General features: G+C 39.2%; 1 protein-coding gene across 3 annotated transcripts in view; it reads right to left on the minus strand.

Moving 5' to 3' along the window:
- Positions 1-765: 765 nt before the first annotated feature.
- arap2 (ArfGAP with RhoGAP domain, ankyrin repeat and PH domain 2) overlaps positions 766-24,579 on the minus strand; it is a 232,484-nt gene continuing 208,670 nt past the window's right edge. For all 3 annotated transcript variants that reach the window (XM_041778717.1, XM_041778719.1, XM_041778718.1), the window contains exons 27-33: positions 17,658-17,783; positions 15,394-15,527; positions 14,506-14,588; positions 8,782-8,817; positions 6,310-6,373; positions 4,443-4,562; positions 766-1,613 (exon numbers count right to left, since the gene is read on the minus strand). In XM_041778717.1, coding sequence (XP_041634651.1) covers positions 1,284-1,613; positions 4,443-4,562; positions 6,310-6,373; positions 8,782-8,817; positions 14,506-14,588; positions 15,394-15,527; positions 17,658-17,783 — 893 coding nt within the window. In that variant the 3' untranslated portion in view covers positions 766-1,283. The remainder of the gene's footprint in view (positions 1,614-4,442; positions 4,563-6,309; positions 6,374-8,781; positions 8,818-14,505; positions 14,589-15,393; positions 15,528-17,657; positions 17,784-24,579) is intronic.

Raw genomic sequence — 24,579 nt, forward strand, 5'->3', positions numbered from 1 at the left:
ATACATAGCTAACAAATAAAGAAAACGAATATTTAATGGTTATCAACTTCGCTATTCCTTGGTGTGTTAATCTTAAATTGACAAGAAACTACACTCAGAAATTTTGAATTTATTAAGTTGTAAATTTATGAGAATAATATCAAAACCTCATTTATGTAAGAGAAAAAAACTCTGCATTTTTGGAGTTCAACAAGAAATAAATTTATGGTTACCAAGTTTTCGAATTTTTCAGATTCAAAAGTAAAAATTGCCTGTTGTGTGGAAGAATATAATACACAATGAAGCCAGTTACCTTTAAAGTCCCCGTAAAGTAAAATTAAATAAATGTGTTTTAACACACTACACATGTTGGAATAAGGTTGCTGTAAACATGTAAAACACTGAGATTTTTGTGTGATTGAATTTTTGAATTAGACCCTTACACAGTTGTTCAAATCTTTCCTGGCTTGGTTTAATTTAGGCAGGGAAAGTATCTGAGCCGTGACATCACCAGTCTTGATGGGGAATGACCCCGCCCACCTAACGTTACAACAATATAAACTCGCAGAGCAGTTAATCGCATACAGTCTGTTGTTAGCTGATGTCACTGCCTTCATTGAAAGTTTTTGTTTGTTCATTGTGAGGTAAATTTCCCAAATCTATCAGCCACAGTGGGCTAAGGGTCATTAAAAGCATCATAACAGAGATTTGTGCCAGAAAACAGTCTGTCTCTGCTCTGCTTTTTCAAAATTTGAGAGGATCGTATTTCCCCTGAGTGGGCGTGGCTTCAGCTCATTCAACAGACATGCCCACACCATCCTAGAGCAGATTTTACTTTCTCATTTTTCATGATTTTGAAGCTTAATTTTATAAGCTGTATCCTTTTATTTAATTTTTAGAGTGGGCCTACTGAACTTTTGTAAGTAGCATGTAGCAGGCAGTTGTGAAAACTTGTGAGGTTTGACACTTGAATGTATAACATACTCCAGTTTTCCAAGATGGCATATAAATCACACTTTGTAGTGCTTGGGTCAGCGGCCTGTCCAGCTGAGGTCTGCATGACCTCCAGTGTCTTCTGCACCTGTTTTGCACTTCCCTCTTCCTATATCTACATCCCTTGCTTTATCAGAGTTTAAAATCTGCCTCCAGGCAATGAATTCCTCTTTTGAAAGCTACTTCCTCTCCCTCGATCTGCATTGTGCAGTCTTTTTTTTTGTCAGTCTCAACATCTCTTGTCTCTGTTCTGCCCTGTAATGTTTGTCTGGCTGTTCAGTACCTCTTTTTTCTCCTGACTCCTCTTCCTGTCAATCACTGCTCTTGGCACTGCGTCCCGTCTTGCTCAGCACCAAGTTGAGTTCATTCAGCAGATTAGGTGGCATTATGCCCTCCCTCCCCAGGACGGGCCTCCTGCCGAGGGTCTTGCAGCCACTCTGAGGAGGGAGGGGTAAAGGCAAGGGCTGTGAGTGTCTGGATGAAGACAGGGAGGGGAAGCGCTGAGGCTGGCAGGCGTGTACTGAGGGTCTCCTGTGTGGGACCTCAGGGGTCTTTAGCGTGTTGTCTGTCTTAGGGGGGAGAGTGGTGGCCTTGGTTTGCCTCAGTTTGCTATCTTCTAGGGAAGTCCGTCTGTCTGGCAGCTGGATAAAAAATAGAAAAAAAGCTTAGAATTGACTGAGTTCAAGTCACCTGAAGAGAACATGGGCTTTCAGGGGTTTACACACTTATTCATTACCCAAAAATCCTTAAAGCTCCTTCTAACTCAAACGCACTAAACTCTTCTCACTATAATAATTACCTTCTTCAAATTTAAGGACTCAAACCTGTTTCTTAAATTCTATCAGTTAAGTTTCTGAAACTTTTCTGCTATTGGGAGTAAAATGGGTGGGTCGACTACATACTCCCATGCTATCCATCTATCTGATCCCTGTCTCTCTCTACTCTAAGCTCATGTGTTTGTGGGTTTGTGTGTCTGCACTCAGTCCGTCCACCAGTGAAGATGAGAGCCTGTCACTCTTTTCAAACCTTTTTTAAAATGTGGGCCATGCTTTGGTAAATCTTTGCAGAGTTTTACAAAAGCCCTCCTGCATATGCTGCACTCAATTCCCCCCAAGCTGGTCCACCAGTTTTGCTCTGAGAGCTCCAGGCTCTGCCAAAATGACTTCACCTTTTACCCCAAGGAGCCCCGCTCACAGTCTCTGTCAAGGACTGTACTGACTGATGCACAGGAATTTTACCTTGAATCTTATTGCTGATGTTGACTTTTAAATACCAATATCCACCTTAGTCCCAGAGGCTTTTCCATAGATTTGATTATGGATGGAACTTCTGTGATGTAACAGTTAAAGAAAATATGTTTATCCCAGTGGCTAACCATCAGCAGAGATTGCTTTGAAAGGAATTCATCTTCAGTTTAGCCTTTTTTTTAAACACTCTACTAAATGTTACTGTATTCGACGAGTTATATTTTCTGAAATTTTTGTGTGTGACATACGAAAAGCAATCATGACGAAGAATTATTTTTTTTGCACAAAATTGTTCTCCCATCTCTTGGGGACCAAAAAGCGAGAAAATAATCACTCTGTGACTTATTATCTTCAAAATATTTACAAAAAAGTCCTTGCATTTTTTTTTTAATTGAGTATTTGTGCCATTATTCAAAGCAGTTTATATCTGCAGAGACACAGAGGCCACATCACAGACTCTCTCTGGCTCTCTTTCTGTTGATTATAGGCTATTCCTGCACATACCTTCGGTACTAAGTGTTTGGGAAAGGGCAGAGGCTTTGAAAAAAGTGTGAAAAGTGTGATTGGATGAAGGTTCTATCTGTCACATCTTTATGGGCCAATCCAAGCAGCAAAACACGTGACGTAGCCGCGACTGAGGTGCTCGTGCGCAGCTACCAAGGAATAACGCGAACCATGGCGACTCTAGATATGTCAGTACACGACTTTTGTCGTTTTTGAAAAGAAAACAACTCACTGCTGTTCTTCGAAAGAACAGAGAAATGTCAAGTTCTGATAAAACTGGTGCTTTAGCAGCATCCACGCTAATCTCTTCCGTCGTAATTGCACCAGCCTCTTGTTGCTGCTTGCTTACATCACGACTCCGCCATGCCTGAAAGTACTGCCCCTCGTCCCTGAATGGTCCTGTCACTCTCTAACCGGGCCCAAACGGTTCAGACGGGAGCTTTGCGAGATGAATGCGACAGTGAGAAACAAGGAAACAGGCGTATCCATCTGCTTTGCAAGGTTAGGCCACATAATGATCTGATAATGATCTGAGCACAAGTCATGTGCAGTATGGCAAAGCATGACAGGATGACGGAACAGCCTGGCATTGGTTGCCACAACCCATGTGACAAAACAATATGGTAGATAGCATTAGACGCTAGTGGTGGAAACAATTGAAAAATCGATAAAAAGGTATTCAATATCAGAGATACTAGTGTGAATTTAGTCTTTAAAGATCCCAGAAAGTCGTGCAAATTCTAGGCTCACTAGGACAGCTTCCATAAGGGCTACAAAGGCATGGGGGGCTTCCAGAGGGGAAAAGTAATTGGCTACCTCTATGGTTTAAAAGTTATTTACCTTTTTGTAATTTTCTCACTGTATACAACAACGACAACAGTCTCAGAAGGATAACTGCATTAATAGCAATTAATTAAGGTCCATTATTAATGAATCAGCTTTTTAAGTTACAATTAATTGTACGATTTATCTCTTTTCTCCTACTTTCTCTACTGAAGTCAAACAGGAGAAGCCTATAGAAAATAGGGGCATTTGGTGTTTAAAAAAGGATACATACATATGTGTATCAGTCCGTTATTGTAGTGTGAGGCATGGTCACATCGCTATTTAATTCCACTATAAGTGAGAAATTTCAGAGTCTGGCTGACCAGTCTAACCTTGCAAAGCAGATGGACTGGCCAGACTCCATGTCTCGTCTCATCTCATCAGATCCATCTTGTGAAGCTCCAATCTACTTTTGTACCAGAAAAATGGACCTGACCAATCAGCGTCATGTAGGGGGAATAAGGCCGCAGCTACAGGCTGGTTTAGTTGGAATGCTGGAAGCATTGGCTGCCGGCGGTGTAGTGATTACTCAGATGTAGCAAAAGCACAGCAGCAGTTTAATCAGAACTGTTCCACAAACGAGCAAAGAGTCACAGCTTTCATGATGTAAAAGATGTTTTCGCTATTTCCCTGGTCTGCTTTGACATGACTTTGCGATCTTTATGGGTGGGGTTTACTTGTACTGTAAGCTCAGATATATCAAATTTGTCAGAGCTGGACCACATTTCTTTACTAAAACAAGAGCAAAGAGCCACACTGAAAGCTTTTCTAAGGGAAGGGGATGTTTTTGTACAGACCAGGCATGGCATTAGTTTTATCCAGGGATACACACAATATAATCCACATCATGTTATAAATCATCATTAGACTAAATTAATGTCATTGATTTCTCACCTGTTTGCCAGAGTTGTGGTTATGTGGTTGAATCTTCTGGCCTTCAGTCACAGCGCCCCCTGTTGATGGTTCTGCAGCTTGTTTTACACTGATGCTCTTAGGATAGAGGTCAGAACCGTACTGTAGTCACACAGCAAACAAAAGAAATTAGCATAACACCTTTAGAAAGCTTAGACTTATTGCTGAAAATGAAGATTTGTTGCCTGTACTTCGTCTAAGGGTCATGTTTGTCTTTTGCAGGCACTTTTTGTACTTCAGGACTCAAAATAAAACAAGCAGGGAAAGTTGCAGGACATATAGATATAAATTGCTGTTGGCCAGACGAGCACAAGCATCTAAAAATATGGAGAAGTCAGAGGGTGACGATCCTCCATTCCATCACAGCAGTTGGACTGTGTTGTGATCTCTGGCTAAACTTTCTCTTTAACAATGTCTCCTTTTATATCAGCATGACCTTCAGACCTACACAACTGTCTCTCTTTAACAAATCCTTATTTCATCACAGCTCAGGCCTGTCCTTAGACCTTTACACCCCCCCCCCAACCCTCCGCCGCTCACCACCACCATCCATTCCCAGCCAGCCTGCTTCAAAATTAGGCCCTCCATCTGTAGTTGCTATGGAAACTGTCTGTGCACAATGCTCACTAACAGGTAAGAGAAAGGAAATCAAGAACACTGAAGTGCTCTCTGTCTGCTTTTCCTCATCTGCACTTTCTCTCTGCCCTTCCCGCCAGTTCAGTGTCCTTCCCAGAAGCCCCCACACTAGAAGCTGACAATCCTGATATTTAGTGGATTTGGGGGGAGAATCCTAATATTTTCAGCATGCTCTGGTCTGCTGTAGATTTAGTTGTTTCAGAGGTAAAAGTTCTGAAAAGAGCAGAGAAAAGTCACTGAAGCGTCTGAAATAAACACCTTGAAACAACAGACAAAAATTGGCTTCCCCTTTAGATCAATCTCTTCGCTGACAGTGCTGCCCTTTTTCCTCGCGAACCCAAACTAAGGCACTAAAAGGCTTTTATAGTAAGCACCTGTGATAAACAACACTTCACTGCAGACGGTTTCCCATAAAGGAAGCTGCACTGAGAGCGAACACTGATTAAACAAGATGAGAAAAACAATACAAGGCTGTGAAATCTCAAGATATGGCATGATTTCTGGGTTATGGATGAGTGTGGTGTTGGAGTTATGGTCATTTATTTGGAAATGAGCAGAAAATAGAGCATGTATTTAGCCTAATGAGGGAAGAATAGAGTTATTTCTCTGTTAAGTAGTTAGGAATAAATTTGAGTAGGAGTAATAATAAAAATATGACACACACATCCGTAGCTGCTGTCCCGGTGTTTGCTCTGCCTTGCATTATTTATGCGGTATGTGCTGTGTCAGCGACCGACAGCAACAACACTTAGCTGTATCTCACGGCTAAGTACCACAATGCGATTGTTATGGTCGCCTTGACCTTATTCTCACAGCTTTTCCACATAAAGTGATTTATGTTATTGCTGAGTGACCTCGAAAACTTTACACTTCTTCCCCTGTTTTTGTATTTCATCTGCCTAAGCGCACAATGGAAATGGATGATTGGGATAAATATGATTTATCATATCTCCTCGCTCTGAGATATGGATTATAAAAGGTGATTTATTCCGGCCGTAATCGAGCGTATTTTTCAACCAAATAAGGATGGATGTGGGCCACAATGAGCGTGTCACATTCGGTGATATTTTTGGCTTGCAGCACAAAAATAAAAAAGGTTTAGAGAGAGGATACATAAACTTCTCCTGCACTCCCAAAGTCACTGCATGCTCTGCTTATCTCATTGCTCGGTGAAGCTTTTGCATGAGTGCACTCTTCGCATCTCTCATCTTACCTTCATCCTGATGATGTCTGTCACCCAGCTGACCTGCGCCTCCCTCTTCTCGCAGCAGAAATGCCTGAGGAGGAAAAAGCACGGTCATTTTCACGCTAATTCTAACCAGGTGAGTGGATTAGACACTGTATCATCTCAGGGGACAGTTCATTGATCAGTATACAAACATAGACTTGATGATATGTGGGCGGATATGACCTATGATTATATGAACCTGCAGGAGAACACAGCAGCAGCAGTTATTAGCTCTGTATCCAAAGAGCTAGACGGTTTATGTAACATTTGTTATATATTCATATATATTACACAGTGCTAAACCGTAAGTTTACTTTAAAAATCAAAGTTCACTACTAAATTGACACTCTACCATAAAAATCATGCAAATCCTTACATTTGCATCATTAATGTGATTATATGCCGTCTTGCTATTCCCAACAAAGCTGGACAGCTTAAAAAGCAGCTCTGAAAAGAAGGGTCAAATAAGTATGAATAAAACTTAAGTCAAAATTAGCTGTTAACATGCTGACAGGGCCTTGAATTAAAAAAAAAAACACTGACAGCAACACTGTAAAGCTGTACATGATATTGGATGTTTTACCATTTTATTGATTTAACAAATCAATCATGGTCGATATAATGCAGCTTTTATGACAAAAAAAGAAGAAAAAAACCCTCTCTAATGTCAAAGTGAAAACAGCTTTCTACCAAGTATTGTCAATTAATAAAAATATGTCCGGTAAAACAAAAGACCGCATAAATATTCAACCCCTCTAAAGTTACTGACCTAATTCAACAGAGGTCCAGCCAACTGGTGCTAGTAGACTCACTATTATTGAAATATGTGCCTCAAGTGACTGTAGTATAAAGACACATGTGTCTGGAAGGTCCATTTATTCACTGGTTAATCAGTACTCCTGGCTACCATTACACCATGAAGACAAAAGAACACTCAAAGCAACTAAAAAAAAATGGTTTTTCAAGTGTTAAGTCAGGATATGGATACAAAAAAAAATCCAAGGCACTGAACATCCCACAGAGTTCAGTTAAATCCATCAAGAATGGAAGGAATATGGCAAAAAGTGTAAATCTGCCTAGATCAGGCTGTCCTCACAAACAGAGTCACAGTGCAAGAAAGAGACTAGTGAGAGAGGCCACCAGGACACTGATGGCTACTCTGGGAAAGCCACCTTTAAAGGAAAGTCATATTAACTCTGGGCTATAGTTCGCCAAAAGGCATGTGGGAGACCCCATGGTCAAGTGGAAGAAAGTTCTTTGGTCTGATGCGACCAAAATGGGGCTTTTTGACCATCAGATAAGATGCAATGTTTGGTGGACTCCAAACACATAACTACAAACACATCATCCCCACTGTAAAGCATTGTGGTGGCAGCATCATGTTGTAGGGATGCTTCTCGGCAGCCAGCCCTCAGAGGCTTGTAAAGGTAGAGGGAAAAATAAAAGTGTAGGAAAATCCTGGAGGACAATCTTATTCAGTCTGCAAGAGAACTACAACTTGGAAGAAGATTAATTTTCTAGCAAGACAATGACCCGAAGCATACAGTGAAAGCTACACAGAAATGGTTCAAAGTCAACATGGTAAATGTTCTGGACTGGCTGAGTCAAAACCCAGACCTCAATCTAATAGAGAATTTGTGGCTGGACTTGAAAAGAGCTGGTCACACCAGATCCCTGTGCAACCTGACAGAGCTTGAGCAGTTTAGCAAAGAAGAATGGAGTAAAATTAGTGTCCTGATGTGCAAGCCTGAGAGACCTATCCACACCGACTCAGTGCTGTGATTGAAGCCAAAGGTGCATCTACTAAAAACTGACTTGAAGGGGTGAAGATTATGCATTCACTTATTTGACATTACATATTTTATTTGACATTACTTTGTAGAAATCTGTTTCTTCTTTGACATTGAAGAGCTAGCACAGCTAACAGAAAATTGCTTAAGTTGTTTTTGACTATTTTACAAATATTAGCTAACAGACACTTCAGAAGTAAGCATGTTGTAACACTAACAGCTGCTAACTAACCCTAAAAAACCCCAAATCAAATAAATCAGATACTAAGTAGCTGGACCAAAGGCACTGGAAAGCCCAGCATTCTCACTTTGAGTACTTTCACATTATTTTAAAATACCATGTTTAAGTTTCAACATGTCTCACCCAAGTAAAGTTTGAAGTTTTGAGAATTATGTGTAGAAAGAAGCAAATCTAAATCCAACATGAAGGTATAATCATTCTGTTTTCACTTCATATACCTAAAACTTACAGTAGCTGTCATTAATATAATTCAATTAAACTGATAGCTCCACTAAAAACCCACTTGAATAATCACAAAGTGCTTTAGCTGTAACTTTTTTTTAGATCTCTGTACCACTTGAGTCATCTGTTTAGAGATGTTTTAAGTGGAAAGGTTAAGAGTCAGACTCATCAATTATGAAACGGAGAACTTCTGCACGCACTCACCATTGTTGTTTATCAGTGTAGACTGTGAAGCCCCAGCTGTTAAACAAGAACAAGACAGGAGGTCACAATCTTAGCATTCACCTCTGCAAACTGAAACTTATAATGTTCTGTGCACCATCTTTATTTTAAAAATTTAGGTTATAAACATGTTTTTGTGCAGCAGGTCAAAAACATTAAAATGCAAAAGAGGAAAAATGAGCTCAAAGGGAACAATAGGTGCTGAAAAGTGGAATTAATTAGATTAATCAGTGCAGTTTGAGTCCACATGTTTATGCATTGTCAGAGCCACAATACGCTTCAGGCAGAAATACACAAGACACAGAGCATCCTCAGCTATATTCCTCATGTACATTATGCCTAGAGGTACGAGAGTAACTGACCCAATGAACAGGAGGAGAGCTTGTGAGAGGAACAAATCTTACATTAAGTACCAGTCTGTTGTATACATGTGCATAAATCCATAAATCATAATGCTCTTTTAATGTATTGATTGTTTTTTATACATATTACAGTACCAAATTAAATAAAGAGATTTGAATTTCCCTCTTAAAATAAATACAATGCTAAACCATTCATTCATCAATGATAGTGTGTTATATTTTATAATGTTGCTGCTTATTTTTTCTTTTTGAACCACTGTTTTACTTTTTTCTTTTAACATTTCCCTCTTTTATTTGGTATTTCTGATTTGTTTTCTAAATATTTGTGGTTTTAAAGGGGCACTGGTATTTCTTTCAGTAGGGTTGTATAAGACTGTGACTTTATGCTTCGTGAATCGGGATTTGTTTGATCCGTGTTTATAACTGTTATATTTCATGTCTGTAACTCTGTTCATTGTGCTGCTGCCTTTCTTGGCCAGGACACTCTTGTAAATAAGATTATAAATCTCAATGAGGTTTTCCTGGTTAAATAAATTAAATAAATGAGATTTTGTCAATATAATGTAAGTGTACTAACTATAGGAGATCATTGCCATGAGCTTGGCTCAAAAATGGTAAAAATGGGACAATATGGCTATGCAGACAATACCATTTATACTACAAAACTGCAATGTAGGCTTGTAGGTGGAAGAACACTGATGTGGTGTGTTGAAGCACTGCTGTGATAAAGCATCATCCTTACCATTCTTTCTAAGAATTGCCTATACAACCTGGTGCAAACCTCACTTAAGGCAGAGAGTCTTAAAGTGGGGCAGGTGGCCCAAAGCAATGACCAGGAGTCCTCAGCAGCACTAGATAAACACAATGTATGCCAAATGCATTGCTTGCTGACTACAAATACGTTTGTCAGGGGATTTCCAGGCATAAATGTAAATGTACTTTATTTATATAGCCCTTTACAACACCCCACAATGTGTTCAACAAAAAATCTAATAGCATTAAAAACACACAGCGCAAGACCATAAAATGAGAAATAATAGCATCTACAGTGCTGTGAAAAAGTATTTGCCCTCTTTCTGATTCCTGATTGTTTTACATATTTATCACACTTAAATGTTTCGGATCGTCAATCCAATTTTAATATCTCACAAAGAAAACCCAAGTACATAGAAAATGCACTTTCTAAATAATGATTTATTTTATTAAGCGGAAAAAACCCAAAACTATCTGGCCCTGTGTGAAAAAGTAATTGCCTCCTGAACCTAATAACTGGTTGTGCCACCCTTGTTAGCAGAATTGTTTTAACTCAGCCATATTAGAGGGTTCTCGAGCATGAACTGCCCGTTTTAAGGTCACACCGCAGCATCTCAATTGGATTTAAGTCTGGACTTTGATTGGCCACTCCAAAACCTTAATTTTGTTTTTTTTTTCTTAGCCATTCAGAGGTGGACTTGCTTGTATATTTCTGGTTGTTGTCCTGCTGCATAATCCGAGTGCTTGAGCTTGAGGGCATGAACTGATGGCGGGACATTTGCCTTCAGGATTTTCTGGTAGATAGCAGAATTCATTGTTCCATCAATCACAGCAAGTGGTCCAGGTCCTGAAGCAGCAAAGCAGCCCCAGACCACCACCATGTTTGACTATTGGCATGATGTTCTTTTTATCAAATGCTGAGTTATTTTTACGCCATAAGTAACGGGCCGCATACCTTTCAAAAAGTTTAATTTTTGTCTTGTCAGTCCACAGAATATTTCTCCAAAAGTCTTGGGGATCATCAAGTGCTTCTTAGCAAATGTGAGATGAGTCTTTGTGTTCTTTTTGTCAGCAGTGGTTTTGGCCTTGGAACTCTCCCATGGATGCAGTTTTTGCCCAGTGTCTTTCTTATGGTTGAGTCATGAACACTGACCTTAACTGAGGCCAGTGAGGCCTGCAGTTCTTTGGATGTCGTTCTGGGTTCTTTTGTGACCTCCTCGATGAGTTGTTGTTGCACTTTTGGGGTAATTTTGGTTGGCCGACCACTCCTGGGAAGGTTCACCACTGTTGCCAGTTTTCTTCATTTGTGAATAACGGCTCTGACTGTGGTTTGCTGGAGTCCCAAAGCCTTGGGATTGGCTCTTTAACCTTATGTATTTCATACATGTTCACAAATACCTAACCATCCAATTACGTGCTACAATACATTACACTAAATCATAAATCTGGAATACTTGTAGGTGATAAAAAGGCAATTTTTTACTTTAGAATTACAGTGAGCAGCACTTACTGAGTATCTGATTCTTAAGTAGAGTTCAAGAACTTTAATGAATTATCCATTTTTTTTTCTACCAATGATTTTGCTAAAATCAAAATACAGATCCCTCTTCCAACATTGTACTCTAAAATGCTTGAATGAATGTCTGCAAATGCTAAGTACAGTTTATATGCATGTACATATTCCTGTATGAGCGGGGATTAAGTGGCAGCCAAGGTGAAAAGACCACCTTCCTGGAGAATACACCTTCCCTGAAACCTCTCACAGCTGTGCCTGAACAGGAGAGGAGAAACGAGGGAAGAACAAAGCGAAAGAGGGGGGCAGAAAGAGAGAAAGTAAGAGAGAGCCTGGAGCACCACTCCTGTGAGTTAAGGCAGACGATCCAACCCCGCAGTCGGCCGCTCACAGACAGACCTCTGCCTAATGAGGTGCTGGAGCGCTGCCTCTCCTAACCCTCTCACTAGCACTCTCTCAGCACTCTGTCTTTATTTCTTTATTCACCGTATCACTTCTCCCACAGCCCACTCAACAGTATATCTGTGATTCCACGCTGTATCATTCTCTCCTTCTGTCCCTCTTTCCCCCCACTCTCGCTTCATCATACACTCCTTCGCTCTTATCCACTTTTTTTCACCCCTGAAGGACGTCAGACAACAGCTCGCCGGACTCATTTTTCACGCTTCCCCGGACGGTAAATTTCCGACATGGGGAAAATTATTAGGAATTAATGTGAAATATAAGCTTTGGCTTTAAAAAAATTCCTCTCTGTTTGACCAATAAGACCCGGTAAGGGTTTGGCATATGCTATAAATTATAATAATGGAGAATCATTAAATAAAACAGTAGTAGTGGAGTTTTCTATCTACAGAAGCTGAGATTCATAATTTGTATTTGCTAGAACACAATTAAATTTAATCAATTTTATTAAAGTGAAGAATAAGATTGGGGTCGGAGTTATCTCCTCGTGATGTTAAACTCTGGGGAACGAGAAAAAGCTATATATGTTTTTAGGGACAAATACACAAAACTGTTGCATAGAACTGAGGAAAACACTCAAAAACAAACAGCAGCACTGCTAAATAACGCTAGTTTGTCTTAATAACAGCCAAGGTTGGATTTGCTGTGAGTGTGCAGGAGTTATTTTGACCCTAATAAGTCAGGTTTGACCACATTTATTATGCATCCATGTTGTATTATTGCAGCAGAATACTACAGGAAATGATTTGTATTATTTATAGCACAAAATATCTAAGTAAGGACAGCAAATGCGTATAAATGACCACAGGATCAGCTCATAATTTCAGACTGACCGAGGCAGTGCCGCCTGAGAGGAGCAGGTGTAAAAAGTGTGGTAATGTGGTTTTATTGGCTGCTCACAGAGGGAGGGAGACTCACCGCAGCGGGGGGATCTAGAAGGATTTCTGTGATATGTGCAACGGCAATGAAAACCACTTTGAAGATGGAAACAAAGAATATTGCAGCAAATGAATAAATGCACATAAATTGCATTTTACAGGAGCTAGGAAATGCAAACCACAAGCTAGTCGACTGAATTTATATTATATTTGCTGCTTATAGCTGATGCAAACTTCTGGAGCGGTATAGGCAGAAAATCTTGGTTATTTCAGTGCTTATTCATGCATTTGCAGAGGTAATCTTGCCAAAGGGATGTTTATTTCTTTACACATGATAATGTATTTTATTGTGAGAGGATTCAGCCTCATATCATGCCTTAACCATATAGGATGATTGTTCTTTTAGATTGGGTTAATCAGCCATTTTGAGGGATGCATAATATGATGTTTTTGAAGGTTGCAGAAGAAGCCATCTACTGTGGCAGCTGAATCAGTAAATCTCATATCAAATTCATAGACAGCATGAGGACAGCAGTGACATCACCCTCTGGTTTTTGAAGAGACATTCTGAAAACAAAAGATAGTAGTTACCATGTTGAAAAACCTATCTCAATTTAACTCTCAGTCAACCTTGTAACAGGCAAAGACGGGGAGCTGAGGTGAGCCTTAAGTCAACAAATTTCTCACCTGTCAGTTAGACATGGCCCTTATTATGCATAACTCTTTTAAAATGTTTAAAACTAGTGCACACTGTATGCTGACAATTACATGATCTATTATGCAAAAAAATGCAAAATTAAGATTTTTTTTAACAAGTCTGTAAACAACTTTATTTATGGTGTCAACAAAGGTACTTTAACATTACTGTGTATGGGACTTGTGGGGCTTTGAGAGCTAGCCTCTAATGGACACTTGAGGAACAACACCAGCAGGTACTGCTTGATTAAAACATAGTGTTTTCCCTAACTTTAACAATTTCTCTACACATTATAATGCATTTTAATGCAAGGGGATTGAGCATAGACTGTAGAAAGAATTGGACAAACCCTGTGTGACGTCAGCCGTCTGCTTACAATAGGCGGACTCAAACAGCTCTTGAGCCAATCCGCGGAGGCTTCCATATCGTAATCGCTGTCTCAACCGAACTTTGGATGAACCTAACAGCCCCGCCCACTAAGTGCAACTTCCTGTCAGCTAGCTAGCTAGCATTCAGGTTGACAGAAGCGTAGCCTCTGCCTGTGGAGCTATCTGTCAATCAAATGAGACGTGAGGTTTATCCTAAATGTAAGCCAAACAATCGTGGTACAAAAAAATCCACCCCCGCACAGTGAAGGCACAGTAAGACATTAGCTAATGAGACACGTTTGGTATTTTGAACAAGGCTGTGACCAGTTTATTCCTTGTGTAAAAACCGGCTGTTTAACATATGTCCAGACAGGACTTCCAGTGTTCTTGTAGCCAGCTTCAAGTGGACACTCGCAGTAGTGCAATTTTTTGCACCTAAACATTGGCTTCATTTTTCAGGACCAGAGGTTGCCACTTGGGTTTGAGCCACATGGCACTGTCTTCCACAATGGATGCTAAATAAAAGTTAAATTGAGCTAAAGTTCAAGTTAATTTTGTCAAAAGGACTGATTTCATGTGTTTATTTTATTAACAAGATTAGAATTTGTTCAGATACTTGCATGCTGTAAAGTTAGAGGAATGAAACCAGTGATTTTTTGTGAATTTGGTTTACCTGGTTGGAGGTTTGAGCTTTTTCCTCAGACCAAGGTAACATTTCACAGAGTTTAGTTGGATCATCTTCTCAGCTTTAGTGCCCTGGAAAAGAACAAAACCAGACTGATAATTTGGATGAACAAGGTTTGGAAGAAAATTCCAACTAAGTCAACTCAATTCACAATAAAACACAACAAGAAAATGGAATCCTTTTATTCAACCGTTTTCTACCTGAAAACAAAGAATGCAGAACAAAGTAGAAAAGTACAAAAGGAACAAAATCAAAGTTTTAGCCTGCCTCCAACACCTCCACATTACCATCCTCCACCCAATCTCTGTTTCATCCAAGATAATTTGTGCTAAATACAGACCTGGCAATAATTGTAGAGGCCAAAGAATATCAATTAAATCTCACTAACACTTCTAATTTCCTTTGTATTTACGCGGTAATTAGGCACAATCTCCTGGAACCTGATATTTAGAAAAGCACTCTGTGAAAGCACCCACCCCCACAACACCACCCCTCACCATTCCCCCTACTGCCAGAACGACTGCACCTCCATCAATTATTAACACTTCTTCACACTCCTGTTTTTTAAGAATCCCATGTTTCAACTGCAGAAATGTGCTGAAGAAAAACCCCTCAGGGGAACTTGGGCCTGTTGGTCGTTTCTGAAGCACACACTATTCATCCTCATTTTAAAAAACAAAGTCTGCCATCATTGCTATATTTTATTTTTCCTGCTTGATTTTAAAATTTGGAGTGACAAGACATCAGGGAAAACAGTAGACAGAGATGCATTTTTACGACCTTTAAAATGTGCAGTAAAGGCTTGCTGTTTACCCAATACTGCCTGTCTCCAGCAGATGTGGCAGGAGATAAGGCTGAAATAAAACTTGTACTTACTTTGATATCTCTGTACAGCAGCAGCTTCTCAGCACGTAGGATGACATATTTGTCCTGGAATTTGTGCCCAGACAGCAGTTTGGAGGATCCATCGCTGAACTTCAGATAGTCCCCTTTAACAACCTGCACTTGGTCTGTTGGAAAAAGCAAAGAAATCAACAAGAACATAGGGTATTTGGTTGGTTTAATTTATGCTCTGATCTAGTATGTTAACACCAATTTAGATGACCTATTCGCCATGTAAGGAAGAAAATAAATTGTCAGGTTTCAGCACTTTTGTATTATATCTTCTCAAACTGGAAGGTTTAAAGGATGTTTCAGCTGGTTATGAAACAGACTATGAACGGGATTCTTCTACAGTGAAGTCATGCTGTTGTGACAGCTGCAATCTGTAAATAAGCACTGTCTTGCTAAGATATGCATGGCCTTTAGAGATAGGAGCATATGTTGATCTAAAACCTCTATCTACTTTTCAGCATTGACGGTGTCTTTCCAGATGTGTAAGCTGCCGACGCCATAGGAACTAATGCAACCCCATACCCACAGAGTTGCAGGCCTTTGAACTGTGCCCTGATAACAAGCTGGATGGTCCCTCTGATCTTCAGTCCACAAGACACAGTGCCTTTGGTTTCCAAATAGAATTTCAAATTGTGATTAACATGACCACAGAACAGTTTCCCATTTCAGAAGAGCTTTGGCCCAGAAAACACAGCAGCCTCTCTGGATCATGTTCACATATGGCTGCTTCTTTGCATGATACAGCTTTAACTTGCATTTGTGGATGCCATGGTGAACTGTATTGACAGACAATTATTTCTGAAAGTGTTCCTGAGCCCATGCAGTGATTTCCAGAGCAGAGTTATGCCTTTTTTTAGTGCTATGCTGCCTGGGGGCCCCAAGATCACCAGCATCCAGTATTGACCTTCAGCTTTGTCCCTTGTACACAGAGACTTCTCTAGAATGTCTGAATCTGTTGATGATATTATATAATGTAGATTCTGGGATATTCAAAGTCATTTTTCTGAAATTGTTCCACAAAATTTAGACACAGCATTTCACAGAGTGGTGAGCCTCTGCCTATCTTTACTTCAGAGAGACTATACCTCTCTAAAATGTTCCTTTGATACCCAGTCATGTTACTGAACTGTGACCATTTCACCAAATAAGTTGAAAAACGTTCATTCAGCTGTTTTTTTCAGTAGTACCACTTACTGTTCCAGCCTTTGTTGCCCTAGCCCCCTCATTGAGATGTGTTGCTGCCATCAAATTCAAAATTAGTCAATATTTTAATGAAATACCAAAAACTTCAGTTATGGTTGTTGTCTCTCCACACAGGATCTCTGAAGCTCAGTCAGAGTGACTATCAGGATTTTGGTCATCCCCCTTACTAAGGCATTTTTCCCAGGTTTGTTCACTTTGGCCAGGCGACCAGCCCTTGGAAGAGTTGTGCCAAGCTTCTCCTATATGACAATTATGAAGGCCATTGTGGAACCTTCAGTGCAACAGGTTTGTTTTGTAGCCAATCTGTCTCTGGGCTCTGCTGGGAGTTCCTTTGACCTTATGGCTTGGGTTTTGCTCTGATATGCACTGTCAACTGTGAGGCCTTCTATAGAGAGGTGTGTGCCTTTCCGAACCACGTCCAATCAATTTGATTAACTCCAATCAAGGTCCACCCTCACCTCAGCAACGATCAAGAGAAATCGGAGAAACCTGAGCTAAATCTACAGCGTTGTTGCAAAGGTATTGAATATTTGATATTTAAGTTTTTTATATTTTTTAAATTGGAAAAAAAAATCTAAAAATCTGTTCTGACTTTTTCATGATTGGGTTTTAAGTGTAGATTAATGAGAACAAAAATATTATTTTTGGATGTAGCATCAGACTTAACCATAAAAAAAGAAAAAAGTGGATAATTTCTGAATGTTTATTCAGGATATTATGGTAAGCTAACAGTTTACTGTCTTGCCCAGTGAATTCTTATGTTTTACATTCTACATTGAATAATTTATGTCAATTCCACAGCTTGATAAAATATATAACCTCTGAATTTAGGTGGGTAGACTGTGCATTGAACAGCATCATCTGTTAGCTGATATTATTGGAAAGATTGGCACAGACACCTTCAACTGCTATGGCTAACTGGTTTCCATGTTTCTCAGCTGTAACACATAATGTTCATCTTTTACGGGAATATGCCTCTATTAATCAAACATCCTCCTATTTTTTAATAAGTCAAACAACTTGTAATTCAAGTTATACCTTACCTTTCCCATCCTCTCTTTTGGCCTCTGAAAACTTCTTTATAACAAGAAAGGCAGAGCTAGGGCAGTCCAGGTTACTCCACTCCAGCACCTGCTCCAGAATTTTCTCACTGTGGTGAAGCGGTCTCTCTGTTCAAAATAAAAAGATATCGGGTCAGAGGAAGGTTTGATTGGCAGGTGAATCTACCAAAAAAAAAAAGAAGAAGAAATGGTAAAGAAGCATTAGATGAAAATAAAGTCAAGTCAGGTAACAAATCCACTTTGCCTTTTGGTTTTATTTGAATTAAAAATGCATGAAACACAATCACATCCTCATAAAACCTCCAAGACTAATTCCAGTTAACCAAATAACAAAATTATGTTGTTGTTCTCCCCATATTCATCACTGAGCAGTTTAAATTATCTCCAGCATATCAGGAGCTGATTATAAAAACACACTCATGTGCAAAATAGACCTATTATCTCTTCCTAATTGGTGCACAGGGTACATGCTATCAGCCCCGCCAAAATAAAAGTAGATAATTTGTGTACCAGCACCCCTGCTCTCTCTTTCCTCCCTTGTTTTTCATAACCAAAGGAGGTAAAAAGAGGCGCAATGGCATAACTTATTCATAGCTGGGCTTATCGTCTCCCTGGAATCTGTGCAGACCCAGGCCATGGAATTAGTTCCTCATTTCCCAACAAATATTAGCTCCCCCTTTTTCTGCCTATTGTCCTGGATAACAGTGTTTATCTGCTGCTATCCTCTAAAATGGCTAATTAACGCACTTCCCCTCCCTTCTTTGTGGTTTTATGAGCAAAACCTGTCACGCTTCTGCCTTCAAAATAACTTGTGTTTACTCTTTTACAGACATATTGTCTCGGCATAGAAAATATGCTGAAGCGACGGCAAATGTATTCAGTATTCAACACACCTTTTTTAGAGGAGGACGGCGTGTCCTCTGTAACTTTGCAGGGAGGAAAAACAAACATAAGAGCGCGGCGTAAACTCTCAGTGAACTGATGAAAAGTGCACCGGGAACGCCAGCTAAGCAACTTCGGCGACAAACCTCAACTTTGACTCCCCCTTGCTCGCCGGCTCGATCAAATGCGGGTTGCGGTGGGTGCATGTTAATGCAAGACGAGGCGGGGTCAGCTCCCCAGGTCGATCATGCGAGGAAGATGAAGGCAATTTATGACACATGATGCTGGGGATGATTAATTAATGTGCATATCATCAGACTGATGATGCTCGGCTAATTTCTCAGTGTGCTTCCATGTTCATGAACACCGGTTCATTAGAGAGATCGCATACTTGTCCAATCAAGGGGTGATCTGATGACAGGAAGGGGGATCGTTGTGCACATTTAAATGGTGATTTGCAGCATCAGTCACTAATTGGGCTGGTGGCAGGAGAAAAATTAGAGCAAAGGTTATACAACTATGCGACATGGGCTTTTTGTAATATGAGAGATGTCAAATTTTCACTACTTTTTCAAAACCAAATGTATCAAAACAAAACAATCTCCTATTTTAATGACTGATAGTATGGAAAACCTACAAAACCATACAAAACTAAATCTATTTCATGAGGCAGTTGTAAAGAAGAAAAACAAATCCAGCAAAAACTGCAGGCAAAATCCTTTACACTGTCTAAATTACACAAATCATTGGCAAAGTTTTTTTTTTTGTGCATTCAGACATTATGTGGAAGTTTACCTGCATTTTTTTAACACTTAACGAGAAATGACCAAATACTGTGAGCCATGGACGTCTACTTTGTTGCTGTTGTTCCAAAGCAGGTACAGATTTTTTTTTTTCACTTTTAATAGTATCATATCACGGTTTAGAATTCTAGTTTTCTTCACATAAGGTTGGATATATACTTGCTGTTTAACCTTGTATTGTATTGGCACACCTAAATATGATAACGTTTACTGGAGGATACCTCTAGGGGGCATAACAGTGAGCCAGGCAGTGTACAGCTACCTGATGTGTTGGATGTAAACTATAAACATGGTGACACTCAAGGAGGTTAGTACAATTGTAACACTCCACTTTTCTCAAGTCAGCGTTTACCACACACAAGGGGGAACTTTTAAGGAAAATAGAAAACCTTTTTAGGTAAAGAATATTTCACAATTAAATAAACAACAAACTCTTAACCAACATAATAAATAAAGCTCTCAAGCCAGCGTCATAAATTCAAAAGATTTCACATTTAATTAATGCCACCAAAATAATGCGCACCGCGCGTAAAGTTAAATCAAAACTGGGTCACAACGAAAATAAGGATTAAATCACAGTCTTTATAATTTCTAAATAAACTATAAGTCTCCAACTAACAAAAACCACAAACTTGTCCTTATTCAATCACTTTTTAGAGTCTTATTACAGTTTTTAAAGTCTGTGACGCACGCAAACGTAATAGTCCTTAATCCACCAGGAAACGAAGAAAAAATGCAATGAATCCATCCACGAAAACCCCCCCAAAAACAAAAATAAGCGATCGATCGCTATGAACTGGTATACCAGACAAAAATATACAAAAAGAGTCGATCTCACCCAGATCCTGGAACTTAATCCGCAAGGAAAAGCCTTTTGCTGTCCGGCTCGCGACACAAAGTCCAGTGTCCGCCCAGAGAGGTCCAGCGGGAAGGTTATAATGTTGCGGATGGTAAGCTGCTACCTGGTTTATTCTTTTAAACTTGAAGCTTATTTTACCAGCAGCTTGTTACATTTTAGTTTACTTTCAGGCCCTCATATCTCAGGTATGCCTGCTTCTTTTGTCTTTTCTCCCAGGTTTTTTCTTCTCCGCTTCTTCCCCCACGACACATCCTCCTTATATTATCTCGTCTTTTTTTTCTCATTATTTTGATCACATATTAATACAGATAAATGACAGCAGGTACCCACATTCCATACCATTCATATACAGGGAATAATTTCTTCTTACATATTTAAAGAAAACCTGCCATTTTCATTATTTCATTCATTATTCCTTGTTCACATACACTCATTAATTTATTTATTTGGTGACACCGTCACACAATGGTTATACTGGGACCAGAACTAACAATAAAAATCAGTTAACACTAGAATCATTAGATCAGCTCAGGCTGGTGACCTGTAGTCAAAAAAACCTGTCTGCATTTGTTTTTTTCATCATTTTTTCTCCATGTAAGGATGGTACAGTCCTGCAGCCTGTTGCACAAGCTATGTATAATGCCTCCTGGTAAATAATGGAGCAAAGCAACAATACAGCCGTTGTAGTGTTTATATGCTTGCTGAGATTAAGATTTTCCTTCTTGTTGGAATCCCAGAAACTTTTGCTTTTTTTATTGTCTCTATTCTACGCTAATTTGTTTGATTGTTGGCAACTGTGCTGCGTATATCATTATGTCAGTTCTTGCTTCTTTCCTATTCGTTAGTCGACAGAAGTCATAGCAGCAGTCACACCATGAGATGATCATCCTTAATTTCTGACACTGTCAGAATTTTATCCCAGGCTAACTTTGGTCACAAGACCGTGACAACAAATGTCTGTTGGCCTGTCTCACAGTTCCATATAAATTGCAACGATTGGTCTTCTTTCGTCCCAGACATCCAAAAACTGCACAGTGTATATCAGGATTTAGTTATGTCTTAAGTCACAGGGTGAAGCCCACACTATGCCCTACACTGAAACCAGTTAACTTCATTTGTATCATTGTTTGGTTATACCAAGGAGACATAAGGTTCATTTTAACTAGTAAAGCTCAATGTCCAAACTAACTGAAATATTATCACAGACAAGACGGTTTCAGCTAATTTGACCAATCAGCTAAAAGCTTTTCCTTAGCCTAGGGTTTGCCTATCATTTCTAATAGTATTAAAGCAGGCAAACAGCTGAGTAACCTTCTGCTAACTGCTGTTAATCCTCAAACAAAACTCAAGAGTGGAAACTTCCATGTTATAGAGGTGTGTTTGCCTATGTTAAAACTTCCACGGTATATATTTGTTGTAAGTTAGAACTTCAGTTCAAATTAGGCCATTTGAACTTATGCATAGCTGGTGCAACTCTTAGCTGGTGCAATGATTTGATGAGCAACTGTGTTTACAGATGACTCTCAGCTGTCTGCATTTTTTTGACACTGTCATTACTTGGTGAAAATAAGAGTGTTCTGCAGCAGTGGTTCCCATCCTTTTTTCCTTGCCTTTTCCTTGGAGCCCCTCCAATATCAATGTTAGTTGTTTCATTGAGAAAACCCTAAAAAACGTCAGACGTATCTCGTTCTTACTGAAAGACCTCTGTATAACCTATCTAATATGTGTTATCATGATTTTAGTTAGTATGTGAATCAAACTGTGATAACCTGAGTGCAGACAAAGCCTAAAACACCCCTGAGATCTTTGGCATCTCCCTCAGGAGTTCCAGGTTGGGAAACAATGAGTTAGGAAACTCCTGGTGCAATGCATAGTTTATCATTATAAAGTTAAAATTTAACCTACTCATCATACAGTCATGGATGAAAGTATTGGCAACCCTGGAATTTTTCCAGAAAATACATCATTTCTCCCAGAAATTGTTGCAATTACAAATGTTTTTGGTTTACACATGTTTATTTCCTTTATGTGCATTGGAGCAACACAAAAAATCTGAAGAAAAGGGACAAAATTGACATAATTTTACACAAAACTCAAAAAAAGGGCCAGACAAAATTACTGAGCTTTTTGGAAAAGCACGTCATTCTACTGTTTACAGAAAATGGAATGAGGCCTACAAAGTAAAGAACACAGTACCTACAGTCAAACATGGTGGAGGTTCAAGGATGTTTTGGGGTTATTTTGCTGCCTCTGGCACTGGGTGCCTTGACTGTGTACAAGGAATCATGAAATCTGGAGACTATCAAAACATTTACGGCCACAATGTAGGGCCTAGTGTCAGAAAGCTGGGTCTGCATCAGAGGTCATGGGTGTTCCAGCAGAACAATGACCCCAAACGTACCTCAAAAAGCAGAAATGGTTGGAGACAAAGCGCTGGAGAGTTCTGAAGTGGCCAGCAATGAGTCCGGATCTAAATACCATTGAACACCAATGAAGAGATCTTAAAACTAACTGCTGTTGCAAAAAGCACCCTTCAAATTAGAGAGAGACCTGGAGCATTTTACAAAAGAAGAATCATCCAAAAATTCAGTTGAGAGGTGTAAGAAGCTTGTTGATGGTTATAGGAAGCGATTGGTTTCAGTTATTTTTTTCCAAGGGTGTGCAACCAAATATTAAGTTGAGGGTGCCAACAATTTTGTCCAGCCCATTTTTTGAGTTTTGTGTAAAATTATGTCAATTTTGTCTTTTTCTTCTGATTATTTGTGTTGCTCCAATGCAAATAAAGGCAACAAACACATGTATACCAAAAACATTTGTAATTGCAGCAATTTCTGGGAGAAATGGTGTATTTTCTGGAAAAATTCCAGGGGGGGCCAATACTTTCGTCCATGACTGTATATGTTTGATCAAAACATTTTTTTTTTAATTCAGCCACAGACACTCCCTGTAAGATGGTGTCTGAAGGGTCTCTAGGTAAACCATAACACCAACCGTAATTCCATCAGTTTTACAGGTTTAAACGTCAACCTCTAAAACAGGATATATCTGCTGCTAGTTAGTTTGACAAACATTGTTTAAATGTGGGTAATGATGGACAAGTGGCAGCCATGAAGTGTATTCATACTCAAAGTCAACAGCGAGTATATCTCCAGCCTAACAGGCTCTTTCTGAAAATGGACAAAATTAACCAAAAGTACTGACTACAGTATCAGAGAGGATATCTTTTTTATAAAGAACACATTTATCCGGCTTTTATTTGAAATTGAATTTACTCTGTCAAAGGAAAAAAGAGGAAATATTTTCTTGAATTTTGTTTACTGAATATGAAAAAAATATTTATTTCTTTGCAAAAAGGCTTTAAGAATCGCTTATTAGTGGCATGGCTTGAAATATCTGAAGGACACCAACCTTTTCATTTTCAATGTTGATTAAACAACATGAATTGTTAATTTAAGAAAGCCCCTGTGCAGAGTGTGATGATGTGAATTCTATCAAAACTCCTGTAAGGAGTCTATTGTGTGATTAAAAAAAAAGTAAGTTTATAGTAAAAGTTTATAGCAAAACCTCATTACATGATGAAACACGCAGTGAGACCATCAGAAATGATGATGATATGATAAAGACACTTTTAGTGCATGAAACTGTCGCCACACAGCAGGTATCAAATTAGGAGCAGTGATAATAAAGGGGGCAATTTCAGATTTAGTCTGTGGACAAAAATATGTACGTTGTCATATTTTAGTAATTGTTATCCTTTATACAGTCCCCAAATGTGTCTAACAGGGACTGACTTCAGGCTATATTGGACCTGCATGAAAACTTTGGAGAAACTTTGAGGTCAAACTTGATGCCCAGATGTACGATTTGATAGCTGGAAATATTCAGTATGAGTTTGCACTACTAATAAAAGGTGTTCCACAAGGGTTACAGCAGGGTCCTCTTTTGTTTACAACTAATCTCAAAGATATGAACACAGTATTCTAACAGTTATAGCTACACTCATAACTGGTCTGTATAATAAAGATGCCTGATCGTCTCTGTCAAAAGGGTGAAAATAACACATGTAATGCTTTATCTATAAATCTTTTCTTGGGTGTTCACCATCTTAAATTTCACACGTATCATAGAGTATATCACACTGAACCACTAGTCCCTACCAGACTTGGTCTTCTGACTGTCTTAATTCTTCAATTCCTTTGAGTTTGCCCTGAAATGGGAAATCCAGCTCCAGCTCTTTTGCTCCAAAAATGAGGAATGTGTTTTTCAGCAGAGTCTGAAGATCGACATTCTCTCTCTGGAACAAATAGTCAACTATCTAGAAGTGCTTCACCTCAGTTTTGAAAGGTTTTCTTTTAGCATT

Source organism: Cheilinus undulatus, linkage group 22 (genome assembly GCF_018320785.1).
Source record: "Cheilinus undulatus linkage group 22, ASM1832078v1, whole genome shotgun sequence".
Taxonomy (NCBI): Eukaryota; Metazoa; Chordata; class Actinopteri; order Labriformes; family Labridae; genus Cheilinus; species Cheilinus undulatus.